Source organism: Poecilia formosa, unplaced genomic scaffold (assembly GCF_000485575.1).
Source record: "Poecilia formosa unplaced genomic scaffold, Poecilia_formosa-5.1.2 Scaffold596, whole genome shotgun sequence".
Taxonomy (NCBI): Eukaryota; Metazoa; Chordata; class Actinopteri; order Cyprinodontiformes; family Poeciliidae; genus Poecilia; species Poecilia formosa.
Window position 1 is genome coordinate 137,005 of NW_006800535.1, and position 21,563 is coordinate 158,567.

At 39.2% G+C, this 21,563-nt stretch overlaps 1 protein-coding gene across 4 annotated transcripts in view; it reads left to right on the forward strand.

Annotated features, from left to right (window-relative positions):
- agla (amylo-alpha-1, 6-glucosidase, 4-alpha-glucanotransferase a) overlaps positions 1 to 21,563 on the forward strand; it is a 161,399-nt gene that overhangs the window by 108,886 nt on the left and 30,950 nt on the right. For 3 of the 4 annotated variants that reach the window (XM_016665590.1, XM_016665592.1, XM_016665593.1), the window contains 12 exons: positions 3,106 to 3,229; positions 3,954 to 4,117; positions 4,269 to 4,370; positions 5,077 to 5,232; positions 5,300 to 5,450; positions 5,570 to 5,694; positions 6,136 to 6,248; positions 6,360 to 6,494; positions 12,060 to 12,190; positions 12,293 to 12,429; positions 20,607 to 20,740; positions 21,089 to 21,264. In XM_016665590.1, coding sequence (XP_016521076.1) covers positions 3,106 to 3,229; positions 3,954 to 4,117; positions 4,269 to 4,370; positions 5,077 to 5,232; positions 5,300 to 5,450; positions 5,570 to 5,694; positions 6,136 to 6,248; positions 6,360 to 6,494; positions 12,060 to 12,190; positions 12,293 to 12,429; positions 20,607 to 20,740; positions 21,089 to 21,264 — 1,648 coding nt within the window. Of the gene's footprint in view, positions 1 to 3,105; positions 3,230 to 3,519; positions 3,644 to 3,953; positions 4,118 to 4,268; positions 4,371 to 5,076; positions 5,233 to 5,299; positions 5,451 to 5,569; positions 5,695 to 6,135; positions 6,249 to 6,359; positions 6,495 to 12,059; positions 12,191 to 12,292; positions 12,430 to 20,606; positions 20,741 to 21,088; positions 21,265 to 21,563 lie in introns of all 4 variants that reach the window. The other variant, XM_016665591.1, reaches the window with a different exon arrangement.

Genomic DNA, 21,563 nt, shown 5'->3' on the forward strand with positions numbered 1-21,563 from the left:
AAAAATTTATGCTGAAGAAATTGTTACAAGGAACACTGTGACATCAATTTGTTTTAAAATGTTTTCATCTCAAGATATCTCTAAAGAAAATAAGAACCAAATAGCTTTCTACTCCCCTCCCACAAAAAAAGATATTTATTTCATAATTATGTAGGAAATTTTCTCTGTAATGACTTTCTGCAAAAGAAGTAACTATCAATTCCTGCGGGTTTTGTGACTGAGATTTTGAGACAATACACCTTTTTTTAGCTGCAGCATCACTGATGTTTTTAGAAAGATTTTCAAAAGTGAATATTGTACAAGAAATCTATTTGATATTTTTGTTGTAATATAATTAAATTTGGTGTTCTAACAGAGAATGAAGAGTTAAATTATATTAACAATTTACTCACTAGTACCGCTTTCTAAAAATCACCTCCATTTTAAAGTGAGATCATTTTATTTAGAGTCCTTAAACTTGGCAACTTAATAATATTAAATATTAAATTAATAGCTTAATTTAATATTTAAAATTCCTCTGGCATTTTGTTTTACTTTTGTTTTTTGTTTTTTGTTTTACTTTCCTCACAATTAGTTTGTGACTATTCTTTTTTATTCTTTTTTTTGGTTCAGTTTATCATTTTAAGCTTTTTTGTTACTAAAGAGTGTCTTATTTTAATATTTTTTTTAATTTTCTATAAAGATGAAAAAAGTGAAACATTGCCACAATTCTGCCTTTTAACTCAAAACATTATATGCAGCAAGGAATTGTGGGTAATACACTTTGCCAAAGTCCACATAGCTGCAGCCTTATCGTAAGAGCGGAAATAGAACCCAAAAGGGGCGCACCCAAACCCTTCGACATGAAACATGCATTTGAAAGACACAAGAGCAGAACAAGGATGGCAGTGCGAGTAATGGGCTGGGTCCTAGAATTGTAAGACTGAGCGATATCAAGGCAAAGAATACTCAGTGGATGCTAATGGGCCCCTCCAGACCCCTATAAATTTAGGGCCCCTATTAATAGTTGAATTGTAACATAGACAATAGATCTAAAACGTCAGCATTCATTTAGTGAGAATGACAATGATATTACATTTTATTTAATGCGTTAAGCAGAGATCAAATAAAAAAAATTGGATTTAATTAGGAAGTTTACTTTGTAAAAGTGCAAAAAATTATCTTGATAGTTTGATTGTTGTGTTACCATGGCTACAATATGGTGTTAATTGTAATCTTTGTGTTTGAGCTAGGTTTGTTCACAAATACATCACAGCAAATAATAACCAATAATCAGTGATTTATTTTAAGCTCAGCCAATTAACCTTGGCCCCCTCAAAAACTATATTTATACTAGAGGTGTGCCGATCAATCGACCAATCATCAGAGTATGATCAGTGATCGCTGATCACTGTCTCTTGTTGCAGATCACCACTAATTTTTATCTCACTTCGCAGACTGCCTGTGCAGCTGATCTCCTCTTTCCTTCACACTGCGCAAGCACGCGGCAAAAAATCCCGTCTTGTGAAACTTTAACGGTCACCGTAAATGGGGAAGTTTGAGTGTTGCAGCGGAAAATTACCACGGGAGAGAAGCATGTCAAAATGCATCAACACAACAAACACTTGACAAAGTTTGGTTATATCGAGGCTCACTGCAGGGAAAAAAAAAACATGTGGAGCGGCCAGAAAGCAGATAAAGCAGCGCACAACTACCAACACTCACCCGGATTAGCATCACGGTCCGAAAGCTAAACAAATAGCCCAAAAAATAATTCACGTGTTCGATCTGGTGGTTTTAGACGCTGAGATCTGCTCTAGCTCTTGGACCACCGCTACGCGCTACTGGTAGTAATATTTCACAGACATAGCACCGTTCAACCTCCACCAGACACTGAACTCTCACACTGAACGTATGCTTAAAGCTGCAGCATATAACTTAAAAAAAAAAAAATTTAAAAAAGGAATAAAAAAAGGCCAAGAAGGCCAAAATAAGGGAAATTAATGCCAAAAAAATTTTCCAATTTGCCAAAAAAAAATAGCATCAATAACAAAAAAAAAAAAAAAACAACCATTCCAAGCGATTGACAGAGATTGGCCTCATGAATGAACGGCATCGGAATCGGCAGTAAAAAACCTGATAGGAGCATCCATAATTTAAACACTATTAGTGATGATGATGTTCTTAGTAGGAAGGACGCTCTAAATCAGATTCTGCCTAAGGCCCCATGTTACCTTAGACCGACCCTGTATGAAGAGATACAGCCACTCTGCTGCGCATCTTTCTGCTGGATGCTCACCTCTATTATATCCTAGCAGAAGCTGTGTGAACCCTCCTGGTGGCAACGTTAGGTTAAGGTGAAGCAGAGAGTGAACAGTGAGCAGGTGGTACCGGTGTACAGGTATGTTGCTGTGACAGTCGCGGTACTGTTTTTTTAAATCAGGATATCTGATTCTGATGCAAAATGGTGGGACTCACTCAGGCTGCCTGTAGCGAACAGGGCATTTAATCCGGCACTGGGGCAGCATGATAAAGTTAAAGTCAGAAGTTTCCTCTGCAACCAAACCATTTCTGTGTTTAGGAGCGAGGAGGGTTTTTGCTGCTATTGCGAGCACAATTCCAAAAATAAGTAGAAACAATTTTTCTAATGACAACATCAAACCTATATATTTATTCACAAACAACGGTATGTTGAAAAAATGAAAAAAAAATAATAATAAATTACCCATAATTTGATTGATAAAGGGCGCAGTTCTGCCCCCTCCTCCTTACCGTGGGCTTGGTGTCTTAACAACATAGGAAGAGGCACTGAGAATCCATCCAGTCATTATTAGACTGAGGGCAGCCAGATGAGGGGCACAAGCAGGCCTCGTAATGCACACATGATAAATCTGTTTGTTATATGATGACTTTTTCTAGGCATTTCAGTTTTAAGGTTTTCTTTTGACAAATTAATACAGCCATGTGCGATAAATGGAAGAAAATCCTGTTTAGTTTGGAGACAATCATGTTGTGTGGATTTTCTGACATATTTAACCCAACTTGATTTTCATCCAGATGATTCTGTGATAACAGCAGCCTGTTGTTCCCTCTCTCTTTGTGATGCTGTCCTGTTGTCTCATTTAGTTCATGTTAGATGCAGCCAGAGAGGTCAGACCCAACCTGTATGTGATAGCTGAGCTCTTTACAGGCAGTGAACTCATAGACAATGTGTTTGTTAACCGACTGGGAATCAACAGCCTCATAAGAGGTACATGCATATATAAATTAACTTGTCCTTTTGTTTGTCTTTTTCTCATCACTGCATCCTTTTGCATGTGACCTCTCCATGGCCTTGGTGTTTTTCCATTGTTTTGTTTCATTAACTATTCTGCTGCATGTATTACCTCTTATGGTGTCTGTTATATCAAATTGGCTGTTTGTCCTCCAATATACCTGCACAACATCCTCGCTCTCTCTTTCCCATTTCTTCCTACTTGTACTTCCTGCACTCTGGCTCTGCATTTGTCCTGCTGCTTTGCTTTGCCTTGCTATTTCTAGTTCATGTTGGATGTGGCCAGAAGCCAGTGTCCTAGCCTGTATGTGGTGGCTGAACTGTTCACTGGCAGTGAGGAGCTGGATAACATCTTTGTTACCAGACTAGGGATTACATCCCTCATACGAGGTACAGTACTATGCATGCTCAGTATATGCAGCTTTATGTATAGGCAAACCTTTGATGTGTACTTCATTACTTCAGTTTAGCAGATATTTATGCACCCCATCAGACTAAATAAGTCCTAATAATAAAAATAAATAAAACTGGTTTGGGGAAATCTGTGTTTTTGTGTTTATAATGACTTTTTTACTTTGAAATATATTTGCTAATTGTAAAGTTGATGATGTAGCTATAAAGATGTAATATTTGTACATGAGTTGTGACGGCGCATCCTGTTTTAGCTAACCCTTATGATCCTCTCCGGTCCTGCTGCCAGAGGCCATGTCCGCCGGAGACAGCCATGAAGAGGGCCGGCTGGTCTATCGTTACGGTGGAGAGCCAGTCGGAGCCTTCGTTCAGCCCAGCCTGCGTCCTCTCATGCCTTCTATCGCTCATGCCATGTTCTTGGATGTGACCCATGACAATGAGTGTCCCATTCAGGTGGGTCTGTGCTCTTGTCTGCTTCATATAAGTCTCTACTTACTGTGGGGCCTCGGGGATCTTGGCTTAAATTCCCCTGAGTTTTAATTTGACAGTTTTTGACCATAAAGCAGATGTCAGTTTTATTTTGTTGGTATGATTGTTTCTCCAGCTGCGGTCAGCTCTTGATTCGTTGCCCAGTTCTGCTATCGTCTCCATGGCCTGCTGTGCTACTGGCTCCACCAGAGGATATGATGAGCTGGTCCCACATCAGGTTATTTTAGATCACACGCTCAGATGCACTTTTTACTACCTACACTTTACTTATTATTATTTTTATTTTAGCCTATAGTCTGTAGTTGGAAAGCTGGATGTGAGTATGTCTCAATTAGGGATGCAAACAATTAATCAACTTATTATTAATTTTCGGTTTAATGGTTTAGATTTAGGTTAAAATTGGTTCCATTCAAATAACTAACAACATCAGGTTAGACATCCTTTTTGTGTTGTAGTTTGCCCCAGAAAAGGGCATCCGTAAGCAGAACCAGTTCATACATTAAAAAAAGTGTTTTTTTAAGCTGTCATAATCTCTTAACAGTACAATATGAGACAGATAAGTTCAATCAAGGTCTTATGGCTGCTCCCAGTGGTCCTACTGCCATCTTCAGAAATGCACTGCTCCCAGTCAAAACAACCAATGAGAGCCAAGAAGAATGTCTTAGCACTGTCATTCATTGTGTATGCAGTGCCTTACACATTCCCTGTAGCATATTTAATCTCAGTATTGTGCTGCAGCTGTGCTAATGGGGAAACAACCTAAAGTTACAGGAGAATTGTCAGTTTTTCACGTTCATGGCAGGAACCGAAGGGGGTGAGGGAGTGTAAGGTGTGAAATGCCCTACTGCATCTTTAATCCTAAGATATAAATACATGAATTAATAAGAGAATTTGCTTTTATATCTGTGTCTGTGTGAGAACAGATATCTGTGGTGAAGGAGGAGCGTTTTTATCCCAAGTGGAATCCCTCTTCAGCTCCCACCTCTACTGGTGAAGTTGGCTTTCAGAGCGGCATCATCGCTGGGAAACTGGCTCTCAACAAGCTACACCAGGAGCTGGCTGCCCAGGGCTTTTCACAGGTCTGAGCTCGTAGTGACATAATGCTTCCTGTTCCCAGCATCATGTCTAACTTTCTCCATTTTTCAGGTGTATGTGGACCAGGTTGATGCAGATATCGTTGCAGTTACTCGGCACTGTCCCAGCACACACCAGTCTGTGGTAACAGTGAGTAGGACAGCCTTCAAGAACCCCAAAACCCATCAGTACAGCAACAATGTCCCACCTATGTTCATACCTGGTAGGACTCTATTATGTTTGTTAGATATCAGATATGTATGTGCAGGTGTTTTGTGCCAGTTCAATTTCTCTACAAATGTTTGTTTGTGAAGCATGTTTTATTTATTCTTCCCTCCCCAGGCAAGATTGAAGAAATTATACTGGAGGCAAGGACAGTGGAGAGAGAGGCTGGGAGTTACAAGAAGGATGAGAAATACATAAATGGCATGCCAGAATACACAGTGGAAATAAAAGAGCATGTACCGGTAAAAACTGTTGTGCACACTGAAGATGTTTTTTTTTTGTTTGTTTGTTTGTTTTTAAGATTTTTTCCCAGCTGTAGTGGTCTTTATTTAAGATTGGTCAGATAGGAAAGTGGGTTACGAGAGGGGGAGGGTATGCGGCAAAGATCAAAGAACCCGTGACAGCCACATGGAGGACTAAGGCCATCGTCGCCCCCTACTGTTTCCTAGGTGTTTTCCTTTTCTACCTCTATCCTGATGCCTTGGCTGAAGATACACAGAACAAATGTGGAAGAAAAACTATCTTCAACATGTTTTTATTTTCTTATCTGTGGTATTCAGTTGTTTTAAAAATATATTGTTTGTCTTTATTGCTGTAGACATAATAGCAAGCAACCATAATTATTCTAATAGGCCTGTTACAGACATATGTTTCATAGTAAAGGAATTCTGCTATGTGTACAGATGGAGGAAAGTGCAGTGGTGAAACATGCTGGAGTGACCTCTAAAGGCCGCTCAGAGTTTGTGCAAGAAATTCAATTCCAGAAATTGACTCCTGGTAGCATCATTGCCTTCAGGTACATCTCCCACAGTTTCTGAACTCCTTCAATTCCCTGTGCATTATTACTGCTTGTCAAAGCAACTTTTATTAGTTATTACTAAAAATATTTTTTTCATTCTCTGTCCAGAGTCAGTTTGGATCCCAAAGCACAGAAGCTGGTGGGCATGTTGAGATTTTATCTGTCCCAGTTCAGTCCAAAGTACAGGAGGGGCAGTGTACCTGATGAGAACCCACCTGAGGTCCTGCAGAAACCCCTTACACAGTGAGGATTTCCTTTTTCTCATTTCATTATGGTATATAAATAAACTGAATTAAATAGTATATCTTTATTTCAGAGAAAAAAGTAGTCCATATAATTCATAAAAGAATAAAAATAAAATGAATCAAGTAAAACTATTTAATATATAAAAATATATATGTTTAAAAAACTGAAATCACTAGGTGTTGCAGTTGTCGGAGGTCTGACAACTGCAGAGTTGAGTTGATTGATAAATCCAAGCGGCACTTAAAGTTACACATAAAATTCCTCAACACTTTATTCATGGTATGTTATTCATGACAAACATTCGACTTGCAGATGTCCAACGTGAGGAGAATTCTAAAATTCTCCTCAGAATAGGCTATTAGCAGTTTCTTCATCATAACCTTACTGTAGTTACACCATAGCTGAACTGCATAAAACGAGATGCAATAAGTTCAAAAGAGAGACACTTTAACCTCATCTATACATATGCAAAATTTTTGTGCCAGCATATTGGCTTGTATGTACAACTTATAGCATTGTCACTTCACATCATCATCACAGAGCTCACTCCTCAGAATATGACCAAGATATTATACATTATTAACCAAAATCAACACTTCATTTGCTAAATAAAAAATTTCCTTCAATGAGTAAATACATAAATCAGTACTAACCTTACGTTTAAAACCAAACTGATTATCAGTTGTTGTTATGCATTCTTGAAGGTGATTGTAATTGTCAATACCTGATATTTCCCAGTTTTTTCTTTTACTACTGGCACTAAAAGTACTGATAACATGGAGTCAGGTAAAATGCTATGTGTAGCATATATGTGTAAACAGTATAATATATATATATATATATAACTGAAAATAGATCATGACCAACAAAGTCATCAATGTTGTTGTCAGAAGTCAAGATACAACTCATAAAGGAGTAGACAGACTAGAAGTTTGCAGATGTGAGTGCCTTGTATTCTCAGTGAATAATTATGTACATACATTACAATAAGAAAGGGAAACAAAACAACATTCAAATGGCCATATTAAATAAAAAAAAAACAAAGAAAACAATTAAACAAATCAAAGAAACATAAATTAGCTCTGTAGTTCCGGCAACAAGCCACACCATTCAGTTTATAAACTCCCCGCCACACCCCTAACCCCCTCCGAACTGGGGTGGTTCAACAAGATCAGGTGAGTTGGTTAGAGCGCTTGCTGGAGTTCCTAGGCTGACAAAAGTCAGATCAGAGTGGGAACAGTTTTGTTCATTGGCTGCAGGAAGTCTCCCACCAGCCTGGTGGGGGAACCAAATCTTTTGACACCACAGGTGAAATCCTTTTAGGCCCTTGGACCTGATTCTTCAGCTCGCCATCGAATCTGGCCTGTATAATAAAGCAGGACCAGTCTCAAATATATATAATCAAAACATTCCAGTGTGCACACAAAGAAACAATTGGCACTCATTGCACTATGAATAATCCAATCATCATTTTGGTAATCAATGTATTTCCAAATACAAAAAATCAAGATAAATCTTATTCATAAAAAAATCAATAAATATGCTCCATGCAAAATCAATCAACACCAAAAATGTAAAAATCATCAAGCTAGGCAAATACTTTAAAAAAAAAAATAATAATAATAATATTTAAGGCACTTCATTGTTCTCCAATTTGTTTGTTCAGAGTCTCATTAGAGCATCCGGATTGATATCAACTAATGCTAAGTCTTCATAAAATGACTCACCAATTCCGCAGTTCATAAGGCATACAATCGGTTTTGTGTTTCTCTTATCCCTCAGCTTTACTACTGGCGCTAAAAGTACTGATAACATGAAGTCAGGTAACCTAACTTTAGGAGTCGCCTGTTTACAACAGGAGACTCCTAAAGTTAGTACAATTATATCAGCATCATACAAGATTACAGAAAAAAGCTGAATATTGCACTTAACCGACCTGCGGCTTTGCTCTCCCAAACTTGCTCTGATCTTCCATGCTTCTCGCTCCAGCTAATATACCTAGCTAATGGGCCAACGGTGGTACATGTGACTCAAACACTCAACAATGATTGACTGCTTAGAAATTCTCGTGAGAATTGCAGTTAGTTGATAGTTGATATATATCAACTATCGTGAGATTTTGAGAGGCAAAGGGGATAAATAGTAGAGAACCAGAAAATGGAACTCAACATCTACACTCGGGTTACACATGGTTTAGAAAACCTGTGAAGCATAGTGAAAGTAACACATGAACTCTTTGATTAGAACACCTCAGGTGCTCTGCAGATATTTGGTCAAGACCGCATGCTTTATTTAAAGGCATTTTCTCAATAGCAACACATACTTCATCTGGTCTAACATTCATGCCGTTATTGTAATCAATATTACCAACACTGAACCTCTGACTATTTACACAATTAAAAATTCTACAGTAATGCTTCCTCCATATTTGCCCAATTTTCTTATTTCCAGTAACGTCTGAAATATTTGCTGGCAGCAAAGGCTTACTGCTATTAATGAACTTTATCTCCTCCCAAACCTCAGATACATTATTATACTGGAGTTTACTTGNATTGTATATTTCACAATTTTGTAATTTATCATTGTTTATTAAACTCTGAAAGCTGTGTGACTTTGTTAATATTCTGTCCTAGAATGCAGTAAGATGTGCCCTTTTTTTTTTGAGCACCTGCCCTTTTAGTGGTCTCTGCACGGCCCTGAAGAACTATTGGCCTCCAAGTCACTTAAACTAGCTCTTTTAAATAAAAGATCTCTCTGTGCTAAAGCTCTATTAATTAATGATTTCATCACCGAGCATAATATTGATGTTATGTTTCTGACAGAAACATGGTTGAATGACAATAATGAACTAATCGTACTAATTGAATCAGCGCCTCCGAACTACAGTTTTTTAAGTGAGAATAGAAAACATAAAAAAGGAGGAGGCGTGGCTTCAATATTTAAGAATTGTATAAAATTGTAGTAAAATATCTTTGGGTCATTTCACCTCTTTTGAGTATCTTGGAACTGAGGTCAAAGGCCACAAACGAACTTTGATACTAACTTTATACAAAACTCCAACATACGTGGAAAATTTCTTTACTGACTTGAATGAGCTTCTATCTCTCATATGCATTAATTATGATTATTTAATAATTGTCAGTGATTTCAACATTCATGTTGACAACTCCCAAGACAGAGGGGCAAAAAAGTTCTTTAATATATTAGAGAATTTTGGTCTAACACAACATGTCAAACAAGCAACACACACTCAAGGACACACACTGGACCTGGTTATCAGTGTGAATATTTCCCCAATGCCTCAGTAACTGATGTCGCCCTGTCAGATCACTTCATGTTATCTTTGAAAGTTCTTTATCCGTTAACTCACTTGGACAAACAGTTACTGTAACAAAATGTTCTTTCACATAAATAACAGCAGAAACATTTAATCGAATCTACTCTTCTTCCTTGCCCTTTAGCTGTAATGACGTAGATAAGTTGGTAGATGATTTTCAGTCTAAACTTTCAGATATCATTGATTATCATTGATTAAAGTGAAGGTAGTGATCAAATCTCCATGGAGAATATACAAACAGTTCAATCTGCAAGACAACTCTGCTGTAGGGCCGAACAAAAATGGTGTAAAACTCAACTTCACATTTCTTATGACATCTATAAAGAAAGACTACGTAACTATCACTCAACACTAAAACATGCAAGAGAGGCTTTCTTTGCAGATGTCATAAACAAAAACATTAAAAATGCTCGAGCTTTATTTCCAACAGTTGACAGGCTCACAAACCCTCCTATGACGTTACCACCTGAATATCAATCTAATGCAGTCTGCAACAAGTTTTCCAGCTTCTTTTCAGAGAAAATTCAAAAACTAAGAAGATTAATCTGCACATTGTCAAGAAAACTGGCATGAACTTGTGAGATCTCTCTAGGTACACGCAGAAAACAGGATAAAAGCCTGACGAATAACAGTGATCTTGTATATTGATTTAAGGATGATTACAGAAAAGAAATACAAAATACATATGTGTGTAATAGTTGGAATGATTGAGGTTTTGTGATTACGATGTCTGTAATGAATAATTGAAATATATAATCTGTATTCTGTATTCATGATCTGTAATAACAGTGACAACTTGATTGTTGTATGATTTCAGATAATGACAAAACAAGTTGATTATGTTTCATGATACATTATAAGAGGACTGTAGGTTTGAGTACANTTAGTTATGCATTCATGTGCATCAGCAGTACATATACAGTGATCAAGCCATGATGTTGTATGCCATGCTTCACTGATATATGTATGGCTGTCAGCTGGCAGGTTCTATTTAGTAGATAAAACCACATTATTGTTTAGACAAAACCAAACTAAATGTTGCCAGAAATTTCTTCCAACCCTACTGAGAACCTTGCTCTGAGCTTCTCATAAAAGCACCTTACGAAAATCCCTTCAGGCCAGAGCTGCGGGTCATACAAATCTGGGTAACACTTTATTTGACGGGTTGTGAATAAGACACCGTCATAAACATGACATAACGCCTGTCATGAACATGAGTAAGTCTTCATGAATATTTATGACTGTTGTCATAAAGTGTCATTAAGTAAATCATGACACTTTTAATACAAAGTTGACATTATTCAAAATGTCTTCATTATGACAACTTGACATTAACCAAGAAATAATGATCTGACATAAATTTGTTATAAAAGTATTACTGATTAAACTTTAGCTTTAATAACATAAAGCTACATAATTTTTAAAGTGCAATTTTTGCATTACTATCTCCAGTGATAATTATGAATAATTATTGTTAGTTTTAGAAATTCCTGAAGTGATTAAAGTTTAGGTTCCAAGCTGCAGTGTTTGTCTTGGCATTTAGGACTTTTTTTAAAGCTGTCCAATGTTTGAGTGACAGTGAAGTCTTAAACATAAAACCAAAGTAAATTCACACATATGTTGTGATTTTCCACTTTATATATAAAACTGTGTTCATTTAAATTGAGAGGCATGGATCAATCGGGTACTTGGTAGTCCAGTAAATCCTGAATCTAAAAAAACACAACTTTACTTATCCAATTTTTGTAGGGAATAATAAACAGTTTGTGTTACTTGGTTGTATATAATGGAGTGACCTGGTGTTTAGCTTAACAGCTCATTGGCTGAAAATATATAAATTTAATGGAGATACAAAATCTTGACCACTGAAGCAAAGCAAAAATACAATGGAATAGCCTACAGTAAGTCTGTGAGACTGTGACTGACAGCTTGCTGCACACACTGGCACCATCTTGTCTTATAACAGTTTCTTCTCATGTCATCACTGTGGTTTGTGTCAGCAAGTCTTAATCTGGAGAAAAATAATCTCTTAGAGTTGCAGTATAGATTTCTTTGTGTCTTTGGCATATTTCCATAATTAATAATGCAGGATCCGAGACTTCCCTGCCATCTTGTGACAGGGTCACAGGATGACTGCTGGCAGTGGGAAATATGGTGTCATGTATATTATAATTATGTAAAGCTGCAGATATGGGCTATTTGATGCGTGAAGTTGTGTTTCACAGGTTAATGTCTAAGCTGACGCTAGCCGACATGAACGTCTTGCTGTTTCGCTGCGAAGCAGAAGAACAAGAGGATGGTGGAGGTTGTTACAGCATCCCAGGTTGGGAGGGCCTGAAGTATTCAGGACTACAAGGTTCATGTTAAAGAGATACTATTCTTTTCTTACTGAGTCAAGTTCAACAGGTGTACACAATGTCCCAAAAACGTTGTACAATGAGTGTTATGTCTCTTGCAGGTCTGATGTCTGTGTTGGCAGATATCCGTCCCACTAATGACCTTGGCCATCCTCTGTGTGCCAACCTCAGAGAAGGAGACTGGCTCATAGACTTTGTCTCCAACAGGCTGAAGCACAGAGATGGACCTCTGGCACAGGTGAGATTCACCAGCTTTAAATGAGGAGTTTATTATGCTATTAACACTGCAGTAGACTTCTCTATACACAAAAGTTCAATTTTTACTATATGTTTGCAATGGGTTTATTCTTTACACACTTCCACAGATGTCTGATATGCAGAGTGTGTGACTAATTGAAAACTAATAGTTGTCTTGTTAGCAGATTTCCCCATCTGAACAGTGCATAGGGGGAATCACCGTCTCTGCAGCTCTTCCAGATTTACTTCAGTTCAATCCTATTTATATAGGACCAATTAACAACAAATGCCATCTCAAGGCACTTTACAAAAATAATTTAAATTCAGTCGCACATACATTCCAATTTATCCTATTTATCAAATATTACAGTTTTCTCAAATGATTATTCAAAGTATTTAATCCTTGGGAATTCTTAAAAAAAAGCTACTTGTGGGCAGGGGGGTGGGGGTAAGAGGGCCCGGTGGCACTGGTGCATGGCAGCCTCGCCTCTGTAAGTGTGCCCAAGGCAGCTGTGGCTACAATCCAGTAGCTCACCACCATCAGTGTGTGAATGAGTGAATGTATTGTAAAGCGCTGGATGAGTTTCTCTACATCTTGCATAGACATTAGTCCTGTAATCCTGGAAATGTTCTTCAGGTGATAGAAGGTCTACTTTGCAACTGTCTTAATGTGGCTCTGAAGATTCAGGTCAGAGTCCTTCACTACACCCAGATTTTGGGCCTGATCTCTACTTTTTAGTTGAAATGGGTCTGGCAGCTGAAGGAGGAACAGCTTATCCTGCTCTCTCTCATTCTTACTGATAACTTTGCATGTGACTTATTTTTAAAGTCACAGTTTTTATAGTTACATTTACATTATCAACATCATATCTGGATTACTTCAAACCTAAGGACTGGGGGATTTTCTTACTTTTATTTTTACCTTACTTTTCCTCACTTCCAAGTTGAACCAGGGCAAAATGCCTCTGTTCGACCCCAGGGATATTAGCAGTATTATAGAAAGGAAGATTCAATGGCTGAAGGTGAACTTTGAGATCAACACTACCTGTGGAAATGAAACAACTCTTCCTCAAATCAACGGAGAAGTCGTATGCNAAAAGCCTGACATCATGACGCGTTGTAACACATTACTCCGGTAGTCTTTTTTATTTATTTATTTTTTTAAGGATTTTTTTCGGCACTAGTTTATTTGACAACAACCTGACTGTAAGGGGGCAGAGAGAGCGTAGAAAGGCCTGGGCCCAGCGAATGGAGGACGGGAGTCGGACTCCTGATTACCGCGGGCTAAAGTCTCTGTATGCGGGACGCCGAGCTAACCACCGCGCCGCGCAACGCCCCTATTGCGGTAGCCTATGCTGTAATTTACAGTTTGTAATTATTAAATTATTTACATTTTTATACAATTTGAGTTTTCTGACGAACTCACCTAGTCCACCTTCTTTCATTTTCTGGGAAAAAATCTGTTTAGTCATGTAATTGCGACTAGTCGACTGGCCCAGAAAAAAGTCAGTGCAGAGAAAAGAATCGACTAGTCGACTAATTGGTGCAACCCCTAATTGGACAAGAGTTGCAACAGTCAGACAAGAAAAATTTGGGTATTTCCAAATTCAGGGTGGAGTGGAGTTTGGGGAAGATGGGTGCTTTCCGATTGAATAATCGGGAAGGATGAGTCATGAGACCTCTCCCATACACAACTATGGGCCAAGAGAGTTTAAAAGCCAGCGAGCTGAGGAGGAAACCGTTCTTAGTCCGCGGCGCTGAAGGAGAGTCAACAAGAGGACGCAGGCGAAAGATCAGCAGAGGACCACACCCTGGGACCAAGGGAAAAGTTGAGACTTCTCGCCGCAAAGAAGGACAAGATCCGTCAGCCCCAGCCTTGGCCCCTGAATCCGACCGTCTCCTCTGACTCCACCCTACGATCACTGTTTAACTGCAGCAGACTTGGGGAAAAGACAAAGGTCACTAGGTGATGAAGATTCTGTTCGTCTAAAAGATATCGGACGGATTGACTTTGTTGCTTTTCTGAAAAGAGGACTTTGCCCTGCCAGGACAGAGACTCTGACCAAGGACGTTTAAAGGTTTCGGCTGCCAAGATCGACCAACAACGGGTGTGAGTTGCCCTGCCCCTAAAGCCTCGCTCAGTGAGAATAGTGACACAGGTTAGGAATTAGAAAGAGGATAGGGTATGATTAATTTTATAATTTGAGATTGTTACTTGTTACAATTTTACAATTCCTTTGAATAAATCTGCTCGTCATTTACCCCTGCTAAAGCTTGCTTAATAAAATATATAATAAAAATACTAATAGAGGTTGTGGACATTGAATTCAATTAAGTTACCGATTGTTGAGAGTTCTTCTGGTTTAAGTAAAATCTTCATACATGATTCTAGAAATTTGGTGGCTTCGTACTTTCCTTTGGTGAGTAAAAATAATGGCCCTGGGACTTATATCTAAGTCACTAAATCCAATCTAGCCGATAACAAGTGCACGTTATTTTCAGGAGGAAAGCTACCGTTAACAGGAGTGGTTGTTGAAGCGATGCGGCAGCGAGGGCTACTCTGCCGACTGTTTCTCAACTGGAAAGGGCCGTAACTTCTGGATCTGAAGGTAGTTAGAGCTAGACAAGTTTTCTCCGCCGCCAGTTTAAACAGAATCTCTCTAATAAACCTATGATAGGGTAAGACCCAGGTTTCAGGGATTTTCCGGACCTGTTAGACAGAGAACTGGTCAGTAGTCAGTCGGTGGTGAAGTTAGGGCGTGGCTGGCTATTGCAGAATAACGAACAACATCCACTCTAAAGCCACTTTTAATGCTGTGCCCAAACAAAACAAATACAAAAAAATGACCCAATTTCAACTACTTAATTATAAAACCTTAGAAGAAATTATAAGTCAATTAAGCTCAAGTTCCTGTTGCCTGGATGTCCTACCCACACATTTCTTTAAGAAAGTCCTGCCTATTATTGCTAATGGTCTGATCCAAATAGTAAACTCATCGCTCTCATCAGGTGTTTTCCCCCAGGCGTGAAAACAGCAGTTATCAAATCACTGATAAAAAAGAACAATCTGGACAAATCACTACTGTAGAATTACAGGCCGATCTCCAACCTCCCATTCATCAGCAAAGTTATTGAAAAAGCTGTTTAAACAATTAAATAGCTTCCCGACGATAGCCAACCGCTTTGACTCCTTTCAGGTTTTTTTTTCTTGCTCACCACAGCACAGAGACTGTCCTTGTAAAAGTGTTCAATGATATCCATGTAAATACAGACTGTGGGAGAACCACAGTGCTGGTTCTGTTGGACCTCAGTGAAGCTTTCGACACTGTTGACCATGACATTTTACTGAATCGACTGGAGAGTTGGGTCGGACTCTCCAGTTCAGTGATCAACTGGTTTAAATCTTACATAAAGAACAGGGATTTCTTTGTTTCAATTGGAAACTTCTCATCAGAGAGGTCAAAGGTCACATGTGGGATACCCCAAGGTTCAATCCTAGGACCTCTCCTATTCAATATTTATATGCTCCCACTAGTTCAGGTTATAACAGGAAATAAGATTAGCTACCATAACTACGCAGATGATACACATCTCTACATCGCAATGTCACCAGGTGACTGTGAACACTGAACAGATGCTTAGCACAGATAAATGTGTGGATGTGCCAAAACTTTCTCCAGCTGAACAGAAACAAAACTGAAGTTATTATTTTTGGACCTAAAGAGGAGTGATCTAGAGTCAACGAACAACTTCAGTTATTACAACTAAAACCTAGCAATCACGCCCGAAATCTGGGAGTAGTAATGGACTCTGACTTGAACCTTCAAAGCCACATAAAGACAGTTACAAAGTCGGCCTTCTATCACCTGAAGAACATCTCCAGGATTAGAGGACTTGTCTCAGCAAGATCTAGAGAAACTCATTCATGTGTTTATCTTTAGTCACATTGATTATTGCAACAGTGTCTTCACAGGTCTGCCCAACAAATCATTCAAACAACTGGAACTGATCCAGAACACTGCTGCTCGCATTCTCACTAAAACCAGAAAGATAGGACACATAACACTAGTTCTACAGTTTTTACACTGACTCCCTGTAGCTCAAGAGAATAGACTTTAAAATACTGTTAGTTTATAAATCAATGAACGGCTTAGCACCATGGTACATTAAAGATCTGTTGTTGTTGTTGTACCAACCAGACAAGAACCTGGGCCACCTGGTTCTGGCCCAGGTACGTTCAGCTTCTATGCACCACACATTTGGAACAAACTTCCAGAAAACTGTAAAACAGCTGAAACACTGAGTGCCTTTAAATTTCGATTAAAAACCCACCTGTTTAGATGCCACGTTGGATTTGAAATGCAATCAATTACGAATTTAGTGATGGCACTTGACTTAATGTAATGCTTTGATTGTTGATTCTGTTGCATGACTGTGTTTTTGTGTTTATGATGTAAAGCACTTTGAAATGCCTTGCTGCTGAAATGTGCTATTCAAATAAAATTTGATTGATTGATTGGTGATAACTGAAGCTGTTCGTTGATTTTAGATTGTCCCTCTTTAGGTCCAAAAATAATAACTTCAGTTTTGTTTCTATTCAGTTGGAGAAGGTTTTGGTACATCCACACACTTATCTGTTCTAAGCATTTATTCAGTGATTGGATGGATTCAGAATCACCTGATGACATTGTAATGTAGAGCTGTGAGGTCAAAGTTCCTCCTTGGTGCTGCAGTTTCCAAGCTTCCGAGCTTTGCATCACAGATGTGACTCCCCCACTCTGCTCCTTCTAGCCAGCAGCAATTAACAAACCCCTTGTGTAGCTTTTCATCCAGCAGATGCAAAGCTCTGCAGGAGTATGTTGCGATGACTCTGTTTCATGTCTAATCATAAAAATATTCCCATCATATGCCATAAATCAGATTGTTCCATATGTTCCTAACATAGCACTTTGCTCTCAGACGACAGATCTGCTGGTGGTTCCTAGAATTTCTAAAAGTAGAATGGAAGCAAGATCCTTTAGTTATCAGTCTCCTCTCTTATGGAACCACCCCATTTTAGTCTAGGAGGCAGACACCCTTTCTACTTTTAAGATTGTTGTAAAGTCAGTGACACAATGCAAGTGATTGTCACTATGTGTTCATGCAGCAGGAGTGAATGCTGAAAGTAACTCNTGCTCTAAGGGAAACCTCGCCTTCAAACATCAACAATGAGGCAAGACCAACACATCCACCCCCCAAAGCTCCAAAGGACAAAGCGACCACCAAGAAAAAGCAAGGAATGCGAAAAGTGCTTATTGTTGGAGATGAGGCAGTAAATGGAATCAGTCACGTTTGCAATGCCAAGAAAACAAGAGTGATTTCTTTTCCTGATGACACTGTATCTGATTTAACTCGCAAAGTGCTCTCTCTAACCATTGATCAGTCAAATATTGAGACTTTAGTTGTACATGTTGGAGCCAACGATCTGGCAAAACATTTTGAAAAAGGACTTTAATATTCTTCTGAACACTATGGGAAAATTAAAAACGTGGTTATTTCTCAGTGGTCCAATTCCATTACCTCAATGGGGAGACGAAAAACATTCTAGGTTGGATATGATAAACAAATGGCTGATTAAAACCTGCTCTGCCAACTCAGTGACCTTCTTCGATAACCTATGGATCTATTGGCTGCGCTTTCACCTCTTTGGAAGAGGCGGATGCAATTTTAATAAACGTGGGATAAAGCTACTCACAGCAAACCTTTTTCATTTTATCAACACGGACAACAATGTGATCATCGATTCCGAAGAACAGGCTCCAGGATGTCTGACTAGGATGGAACCCTCCGTGTATCAGGAGCAAACTATTCCAAAACAAGCTGATAAAACATCAACTGGAGACGGAGCAACTGGTTCCCCTCCACCTTCCTCCCCTCCCTCTCTTCTCCTCCACTCATTCACTTCATTCACAAGATACCTATGAAGAAATGTCTTCTGGACCAGAGTATCTCAAATTTACAGATGGAATAGATCAACAGGTTCGCCTTGGCACGTCTCTCCTTAGCGCTCACGTAGCAGACCTCACTTAATTTAAGTGCCTCTGACTTCCTAGAGGATCCACTACTCTGCATTTCTGAGGTCTGAGACCGGGGTCCACATATTATCTTTACACCCGTCTTCCTCCAGAATGTGTCTGGCTCCCCGGCACTGCAAAACAGGACATTACCTGTCCGGTTCACTACAAGAAAAGTTACAAAAAACCGAAATATAAAATACAGTGATCTTAATTCAAACCTCAGACTGATCCCCTACCTAAAGGAACCTCAGACTCAGGCACGTGCAGAGGGGGGGCTGGGGGTGCTTGAGCACCTGCCCTTTTTGCTCCTTGCCCCAAAGTGCCCTTTTGGTCAATTTATTTTTATTTTTTTTATTTATTTATTTTTTGGTATTATTATTTTCAAAGCCCTCTTCTGACACATAATAACATGTACTAAAATTATTTTATTTTTTTTGTACAACATAATAAGCCTTCCGGTCACCTTGTTACCTTTGACCTTTTGCCCGTGACGCATGACGCAGTTGCCTCTCGCGCAGTGAGATAAGGCGGCTAACTGGAGCTCAGCATAGCGAACGTTCCAGATTACAGAACAGTTTTTGGTGAATTATATATATTNAACTCTTCCTCAAATCAACGGAGAAGTCGTATGCCCCGCAGCAAGCAGCTCACCCTATAACACTCAGGGTGCCAAGCCGAAACAAAAGTCTCACACTGCGGATCCCATGAGATGACTAACAGGGAGAACACCTCACCTGGATGAATCGGCGTTGCTGACTCTGAGCCGAAACCCACCTTCAACTTCAACACCTGCTTCGCCAAAGAAAAATAAACAAGCAGCTGGAACCAAAACGGCTCCACCGACCCCGCTCCCAAGGACAAAGTGACCAGACCAAGCCTCAAAACATTCTGACTCTGTGGGAATCCCACTAAAAAACAGATTTTCTGCACTTCACCCTCAGCCTTTAAGGCAGAGGTTCCCAAACTATGGGGCGCGCCCCCTAGGGGGGGCGCCGTGTCATTGCAGGAGGGGCGCGGGAAGCCGTCTGGATGAAAAAAAAAAACAAAACATGAACACTGTACGCGCTGGGTTTTTACCTTAGAATGGCCAACTCTCTTTCTACTTTTAAGATTGTTGTAAAGTCAGTGACACAATGCAAGTGATTGTCACTATGTGTTCATGCAGCAGGAGTGAATGCTGAAAGTAACTCACTCCTAAGGAAAGTTTCTTTCCTTAGAAAGGAACTTTTTTAACTGCTCTGAAAAATTATTTGGGCTTACTGTTTGATAACTAGAATTGATTGGAATGTAAATATGATTGAATTTAAATATTTTTTTTTGTAAATGCCTTGGGTCAACATCTGTTGTGAATTGGCACTTTATAAATAAACTGAATTAAATTGTTGTTGAGAGGTAAATTAGAGACTTCAGACTCAACCAGGCAGATGACCTGAAAGCAGTTATAAAAGCAATCTGAGCTCCCATAGTCACATAGTATGCAGTGCCACAAGCTTATTGCCTCTATGCCACAGTGCATTGATGCAGTAATTCTTGTAAAGGGAGGCCCAACCAAGTATTGAGTGCAAAGAAATGTTCAAACTTTTCCTGATGTTTGTGTTTTAAACATCTGCTTTTGATTGGTCTAATGCATGGGTGGGCAATCCTGGTCCTCGAGGGCCGGTGTCCTGCATCTCTTAGATGTCTCCCTGGTCCAACACACTTGAATCAGATAGTTGAATCACCTTCTAAATGCAGTCAAGTTCTCCAGAGTTCTGCTAATTACCTCATTATTTGACTCAGGTGTGTTGAAGTAGAGACTCATCAAAAGTTGCAGGAGAACGGCCCTCGAGGCCTGGAGTTGCCCACCCCTGGTCTAATGTGATACTCTAATTTTCTCAAACACTGCAGAATTATTAAAACCACAAAAACTAAAAACTTGAACTATTTGGTTCTATGTGTAATGTATTTTTTATTAAATTACCGTTTCACTTTCTGAGATGACTGTCAATAGATACTGCACTTTTATGCAATTTTCAAATTTGTTGAGATGTAATAGTATGTAGCTTTACTAAACGTTATCAATAAAGTATAAGCACCTAAAGACCTCTGTAGCAGGTTACCCTTTGCATCATTGTTTCTGCAGGTGGGTCAGTGGTTGGGTGCCATGTTTGACTACCTGAGGCACTTTCCTCGATACCTCATCCCTTGTTACTTTGACGCCATCTTGGCGTCAACCTATGCCACAGCTCTGGATGCCACTTTCAAACTCATGTCGAGGTAAAATCTATTTGTGTTCTATATATTTTGCAGGAATCCTTGAATTCAGTCTTTGAGGGCCAGTGTCCTACATGTTTTAGATGAGTCTCTACTTCAACACACCCAAATAATGAGGTCATTAGCGAGACTCTGAAGAACTTGACTGCACTGAGGATGTAATTCAGCCATTTGGTTGAAGCGTGTTGAACCAGGAACACATTTAAAAGTTGCAGGACAGCAGCCCTCAAGGCTTGATTTTGAGGACCCCTATTATAGTGTTTTAACGTTTCTATGGATAGGCCTATTGATAAATGACAGAATCTTAAGCTACAAAGTGATACTTTAAGTGAACATGTTATATTTAAACAGCTTCATTGAGCGAGGTTCCACGTTTGTCCGTCACCTGGCTCTCGGCTCAGTTCAGATGTGTGGAGTTGGACGTTTTCCAGCTCTGCCTCCCATTTCAACAAAAGTGCAGGATGTCCCATACCGCATCAGTCCCATCACTGGGGAAAAGGAGCAGTGCTGTGTCTCACTGGCAGCAGGTATTATTGCACTTTGTTCATAGATAAAAACACACCTGGCAACACAGGTAGGCAGTTGGGGTGATTGCTAGAGTCAGCCATGCCCCCTTTGACTAAAAGCTATTTCTTTCATTTTTACCTCAGTGACCAACTTTCTGTTATTCCTATCTTGATTTGATACAGTAGGGGCTCCCACACTTCTCTTATCTGTGCCCTCTGTTTCCCACACTTTGTTCAGCCTTTACAACTGCTTAATCCATTGTTAACATGTCATCTCTAGTGACAAAAAAAGTACTTTACTATATTTCAAATATACTTAT